This window comes from Trachurus japonicus, chromosome 7 (genome assembly GCF_045865225.1).
Source record: "Trachurus japonicus isolate A0001 chromosome 7, Traja_1.0".
NCBI classification, from domain to species: Eukaryota; Metazoa; Chordata; class Actinopteri; order Carangiformes; family Carangidae; genus Trachurus; species Trachurus japonicus.
In genome coordinates this window covers 25,283,298-25,290,647 of record NC_140913.1, presented here as the reverse complement: position 1 = coordinate 25,290,647, position 7,350 = coordinate 25,283,298, and the positions used below count along the sequence as shown (strand labels likewise).

The following is a 7,350-nucleotide window of genomic DNA, read 5'->3' as shown; positions in this document are numbered from 1 at the left end:
GAACGTTTTGACAACAATTATCTATCATCGAAAATGTAATTAAGAGTAATTTTTGACAAATTATTACTCAATTATATAATTTATCTGTTCTCTAATGCTCTTGATCTGTTCTATTCATGCAGCCTCTATGCCCTGTTATCCATCATCACATGGGCTCCTAGCCATGCTGTGTCCACTCACTTGCCACTTGCACATTTAGTGGTAACTCACCCAGATGCTCAGTGTATCTCTGAGGTCTAACAAACATATCAAGTGGACTTCCTTCCTCATAAAATACTGGCAAAGCAGATATTTATATATTATATATAAGTGTTTTTGCAAACCACAGAGTTCCATAGCGCTACTAGAGCCCCAAAGCTCAACAAGGAACCTTCAATTTTGAAAGTATTTTCTTTATTCAAAAAGAAAGGCCTGTGAATCATCAAACTTCACAGGTCTCGTTTTGTCCATCATACTCAGTTTACTAACCCAAAGGGCAGGGAAAATATTCTAGTTGTAAACAGAGAATGTTTTGTACTAATATGATAATTTGTGTATCAAAATGAATGCAAAAAATTTCAACTGACAATTAATCAGCTGATCATTACAGTGCTGCAACAGCTTTATTAATATTGATAAGTAGAGCTACGATGATTAGAGCAAAAATCAGTCATCAAATGAGGATTTGGTGTTTTTCCTTGTTTTCAATCACAATAAATGTGATATTAGATCTTAGGCTGTTGGTAAGATAAATCAACTGAATGTGTTTGTATTTAACAGGCAGTTTTACTGTATGCTGTGTTCATGCATATTGAAGAGAGGACAAATAATTGATTAATAAAAAAAAGATAGTTGGTTGAAGCTGAAGCAAAAGCAAGATAACATCAAAGATTCTTTGAAGTGCTGTGAGAGCGACAGAGTTTTTATTGTTTGGACAGTGAAACTCAAAAAGAATCTTTACATCCTTGTCGCCAGCTGATGTTATTTTAGCTCTTACGGGCCTGATGATGATGTACAACCCTCAGTGCGAGATGTGTGCGGGGGCCGGTGGTGTGGAATGTGCCATGTCCTGGTCACAGTGTTCCCTCCTCTCTACCGGTCACTCAGCAAGAGAGTTCCTGTGGGCAGAGTGAGAGAGCATCACACGCTGCCCACACATTTGTCCTCTAAAAAACCACAGTCATCATCATATGCAAAATAAAAAAAACAGAACAAAACAAAACAAAAAAAAGGCAGGCTGTGAGACTGTTACTGTTTAAAGGAGTCAAAGATTTATTTGTAAATAAAAATCTAATATCATCTGTTTAGGATTGACAACCACAGATCTGACAACAGAAACCTTTGACGTCAACCATTCTGTACTGACTCACCGAGGCCAAACAGCTTTAAAGGCCAAATGTTTAAAAGTTACATGACACCTGCGCAATAGAATAGAGAATAGTCATTATATATATATATATAGATATATCTAAGACTTTTCCCATGAGCTGCTGATAAAATCTCAACCAGTCCTTCCTCTGGACCATGTCCACCTCAAGGCAGTAACAGTGCATCTCCTGCACTTCTATGCATTTTTCAAATCATACATCATTCATGAGAAGGCAGAATCTGTATTATTTACTACAGAAGTCCTTGTATAAGGTATCTATAAATTCAAGGGAAGCTCTTTTGGACACCACAAACTGTAGTTTCAGTTTGTTATGATATGAAGGGATTCATGGGAATCTCTCAGTTAACCAATCAATACCCCAAAACAACTGTTCAACTCAACGTAACAAGTGACAAAACATTTTGTTGAGCTCCATGAACCCTCACTATCTAACACTAAAGATTCATGTGGCTGGTTCATGGATTTATTGGAGAGCTTTCACAACATTATTTCAGTTGGAGGGTCTGTCACAGTTTAAAAGACAAACGATGTTGAAGAGACTTGAAAATGTAAGACAGAAAATCCTGTGAATCAACACTGACCTTAGGATTTGTGCATTTGTGAAACATGTACTTACTTAAGTTTCCTGAGGAGGGCAGCAAAACACCTACAGATCTTGCCGGCACAAAGACTGTACAGCTCAGCAACAGGTCAGTCCTGATCTCCTCCTGGATCTGTTAATCCTTTACAGCGTGCGGATGAATAACAGGTGCAGATTGTAACTCTCACATCTCTCGCACAAGTTCAAATCTGTTTTCTATTGAAATCATGTTTTGCCATTTTTATGGTTTCAGTTTAACCTACATTGCACGATTGTGTAGTGCTTTTGTATTTAACTGCTCACCATATGTCAATGCACAGTATGGTTTCATTCCTATACCAGACTGGACTGTCATTGATTATTGTAAACATTGTTTAATCGCTTTTAGTGTTTTATGACATATTAAAATGTAGTGAACACCAATCACAGAACATTGAAGTAGCATCTACAAACAACAGTCCAACACCCAAAGAGATTAAATGTATTGTCTTGTACACAGCGGGATCCAAAACTCCAAAAGAGACCATTCACAAATTCTTAAATAGACAAATTTATTTTCTTTCATACATTTATTTTGTTGGGCAAAACAAAAAAGACATTGTAAATGTACACCCACAGTTAAGGCTATTGCATACAAGAACATTCTCAGAAACATTTAAGGTAGTGTCATGTATCACTTTTCTCACTGTACTTCTGCTATTTGTCATCTTCCTATGTAATTTATTACACTGGTCTCAGTGCAAGTGTCATTTATTCTCCACCAGGGAGCACAGTTTACTCAGAAAGCAAGAAAAAAAAAAACTACCTAGGTTAAACACTTTGAAGTTATAAGATGAACATTACTCACCACAACAAATCTTACCTAACCCCTCATGAGACAGGAAATAGCAGACTGTATTCATGTTAGTTAATGTCCTTGATATTCAGGAGCTTTTTATTCTACTAATAATGGTGCGCAGGAACCACAGAATGTTTCAACAACAATCTTTGCTTAGAAAATTGACTGAAAGAATTGATTCACTGTCAAAATAGATGGACATCACTTTTCAATGTAATTGCTCTTCTAACTAATCAACTAAACATTTTTGGTTCTATTTGCAGACCTAAATGAGATCCAATGTAAGGCACTGGTGATACATTGTAAAACAACTAAAGCCTTGAATACATTTGCATAAAACATAAAAGCCTAATTTCACACACCACAAGTAAAGATATATATAGTGCCTGTAAAAAGTGTGAACTGTTTGTGCTGTTCTTTGTTCTGGAGCTACTGATGACAACTGAAGACAGAACACAACACAGAAATTCACAGCAAAGCAGAACATTACAGTGACACTAAAATGTACACTAAAATAAGGGTAATAAAAGGCCAAGCTCTTAGCAATGACTGTTTAACAAATGTTGCCGCTTCCAATGTGAAGGGAACATTTCAGTCTGTGAAATCTTTACCATCATATCCAATGAATATCAACACCTAAAACAAACACGTTTGAAATCACTCAAGCCAACTTGGTGCACATTTAATATCACATAAATATCCCTTTCAGCCCCACAAAAATCGTACAATGGAAAAACATACTGTCCCAGCATGCACAGTAGCTACTTTTTGCTAACAATCCCACAACACAATGCTCTGCATTTCATCAATGTGAAAATGATTGTGAACAGCTGACAATGATGATGCAAAGTGTTGAAAATAGCAATTCACCTATTGAGTGTTCGGTATACTATATAATATAGTGGGGCGGTGCGTGGCGCAGTGGTTAAAGCGGCCGCCCCATGTAGAAGCTACAGTCCTCAACGCAGGCATCCCCGCGTCGGGCAGACCCTCTGCCTCCCCCTTTCCTGTCTATCTCACTATGTACTATCTGTAATACAGAAGTTGTGAGGAAAAAACTGATATATTATCACCACTTTTTACCTGAAGTTCCTCCTGTGGCTGAAAATGAAGAGTGGTGAAAGTGGAACAGATAAACTAAAAGCAATACATTTCTGTACTATAATATACTCTACAATTTGTCATTTCATAGAATATTATCATAAATGTACTGATTGTCTTTGAGCATTCTTTCAGGATTTACCAACACCACAGTAGGGCCCCTTAAAGAGGCCTGCACAAATACTATAACCCATTTCAGTTTTTTTTTTTTTTTAGTTGATACAGATTCATGATTCAGACATGCTGATAATTCATGAAGTAAAGTGTGAACTGGAAAAAAAGAAAACAGTTAATTAAAGCACATCAGAGGACAGCAACAGCCTACTGAGTAAGAATGACCCTCTGCAGCATTAAATCCATTACAGGCTAGTGAGAGTAACACATCCATAAGCTCCAAATCTCTTTAATACAACACCCATTAGGAAAGTGCTGAGCTCTTTACCACCAGCTAAGATGGTCAGCCACTCAGCAACACCACTGCTCTACATTCAACATAGCACAGAAAATCTTGGCACATACTAATAGGAGTATCTATGGATATTCTCATTCATCCAGGTCATCGTTCTTTTCTGGGCAAATTGAATCGTACAGAAGGCAACTGGATTTGTATTTGTCTGGGCAAATACAAATCCAGTTGCCTACGATTGTTACATTTTATTTGTCTGGGCAAATACAAATTCAGTTGCCTACGATTCAATTTGCCCAGAAAAGAACTAATAGGAGTAGGATATGTTTTAACACATTTTAATAGCCTGTTACCGCTATTCTGGCTGGGACAGTCCTGTACCATACCTGCAGGACTGCGCCTAAATGGGGGCATTTTGCCCCCAAAATTTGCGACAATTAAGTAAATTTAAGTAAATTTTCTACTTGCACATGTGCAATCAGTAAATCTGCTGTTTTGTTTTTGTTTTTTAATACTCAAAGAACCTGGAATCTGTCATTACAGGTGGCAGGCCAAGGTGTATGAGGTATAAATGAAAAGGGAATGTGAATATTTGCTTCGCAAGCTGATTTGTGCCCCTAAATCTTCTTTTTGTGCTCCTATAAAATCTCGAGTGAGGGGCCACTGTGCTCCTTGTAAAAAAAAAGTTAGTCTGGAGCCCTGACCTGGGTCTATGTGCTTTATAACAGCCTTTATAAAATACACAATTCTTTACAGGTATTTACAGAAAATGTGACTTTTGAAAAATAATTCATGTTTAAAATGAAAGTTTCATTTCATTTGTTCAATTTTAGATTAACTATTAATATTAATTTAACCACTTCTATGCACTACTCTGTTCAGGGTTGGGGTTTTTGGAGTCAGCAGAGCTACTGTAGTTACAAGGCGTTTATTCTGTTAACAATTGGCACTAAAGCTACACGTATAAACTAATCAGTGGTGACCACCCTCTCAAACTTGTATCTTGGCTAAGGAAATTCAACAAATGTGGGGAAACATCGAAATAGTTTTCAGAACAGTTTCCCTCAATGGTGACATTGAAATTCAGTGTGCAAGTAAAGATGTCTTTTTTAATAATGTACCTTGTCATTATCATGTTTTAAAATTAAGCAGTCATGGGAAAGCTTGATGATAGAGCAGGTGAGCAGGTGTAACCTTAATATCTTGATGAGTGGTCAGTTATGTTTGCAGTGGTGGCTGGATTAGATATTAACTGTGGCCTAAATCACTTTGTGCTGACGGATTTGGAAAGTGATAATCCAAGGTGTGCCCTTTAAAAGCCAGACTGTAGCCACCTGGGTCCATTTGTAGCAAGGTCCCTCTCCATCACTCTCCTGACCAGCCAGAAGACACACCACCTAAGGGCTGATCGCAACCGCAAACCGCAACCATGAACGGCACAGAGGGGCCATTTTTCTACATCCCTATGGTTAACACCACCGGTATTGTCCGGAGTCCTTATGAATACCCTCAGTACTACCTTGTCCACCCAGCAGCTTATGCTGCCCTGGGTGCCTACATGTTCTTCCTCATCCTCGTCGGCTTCCCCGTCAACTTCCTCACTCTCTACGTTACCCTGGAACACAAGAAGCTGCGAACCCCTTTGAACTACATCCTGCTGAACCTCGCGGTGGCTAACCTCTTCATGGTCTTTGGAGGATTCACCACAACGATGTACACCTCTATGCATGGCTACTTCGTCCTTGGTCGTCTTGGCTGCAATCTGGAAGGATTCTTTGCTACCCTCGGTGGTGAGATTGCCCTCTGGTCACTGGTTGTTCTGGCTATTGAGAGGTGGGTGGTCGTCTGCAAGCCCATCGCCAACTTCCGCTTCACTGAGAATCATGCTATCATGGGCTTGGGCCTGACCTGGTTCATGGCCTCAGCTTGCGCCGTCCCTCCTCTCGTTGGCTGGTCTCGTTACATCCCTGAAGGCATGCAGTGCTCATGTGGAATTGACTACTACACACGTGCAGAGGGTTTCAACAACGAGTCCTTCGTCATCTACATGTTCTCCTGCCACTTCTGCATTCCTCTGGTTATTGTGTTCTTCTGCTACGGCCGTCTGCTCTGTGCAGTCAAGGAGGCTGCTGCTGCCCAGCAGGAGTCTGAGACCACCCAGAGGGCTGAGAGGGAAGTCACCCGCATGGTCGTTATCATGGTCGTCGCTTTCCTGGTATGTTGGTGCCCATATGCTGGTGTTGCCTGGTTTATTTTCACACATCAAGGCTCTGAGTTCGGACCAGTCTTCATGACCATCCCAGCCTTCTTTGCCAAGAGTTCCTCCATCTACAACCCAATGATCTACATCTGCATGAACAAGCAGTTCCGCCACTGCATGATCACCACCTTGTGCTGCGGGAAGAACCCCTTCGAGGAGGAGGAGGGAGCATCCAGTACCAAGACCGAGGCCTCCTCTGCCTCATCCAGCTCTGTGTCTCCTGCATAAAAGGGCCATCAACAAAGTTTCCATGATCCACTATCCAAGAAGAAGACTTCTGCTCCCCCCGGGAAACGACTGAAGGCTAATGTCTACAGAAATAACTTCCTTTTTGTATTTTTACAAACGAGTTGGTTCAACCTAAAGACAGTTGCAGGAAAGATCAGCCCATTACAGTGTTGTTCCTGTATGTACAGAATCTCCAACTTAACAATCTATGAGAATTTTTTTCCTGAGAGAAAAGGGGAAAAATGTTATCTTTTACAGTTGGATCCTATATGATATTGGCTTATTTTTGAATGTAGAGGCATGTAATCAAGGCAACGTAAAATAAAACGCACTTTGCAAATGATTCACCCTGTTTATGTTTTACTTGCAATTTGGGAGGCAAAGTTCATATGACTGTAGTTTATTTAATCAAATGAATAAATGTCAATGACCTATTCAGAATGCATTTATGTCTCGAGTCAATTTCTACTACTAGTGCTACTACTGAGATATTACTGTAGTGACTATTGCTCTGCTGCAGAACTTGATGATACAGGGTTAGGGTTCGACAGAGAAGAGCACAAAAAGG

General features: G+C 39.7%; 1 protein-coding gene across 1 annotated transcript; it reads left to right on the top strand.

Moving 5' to 3' along the window:
* The first annotated feature begins 5,528 nt into the window (after positions 1 to 5,528).
* LOC146984853 (rhodopsin) lies at positions 5,529 to 7,125 on the top strand. The gene has a single exon (XM_085782377.1). The coding sequence runs from the start codon at positions 5,724 to 5,726 to the stop codon at positions 6,780 to 6,782; it is 1,059 nt and encodes a 352-aa protein (XP_085638503.1). The 5' UTR covers positions 5,529 to 5,723; the 3' UTR covers positions 6,783 to 7,125.
* The last annotated feature ends 225 nt before the right edge of the window (positions 7,126 to 7,350 follow it).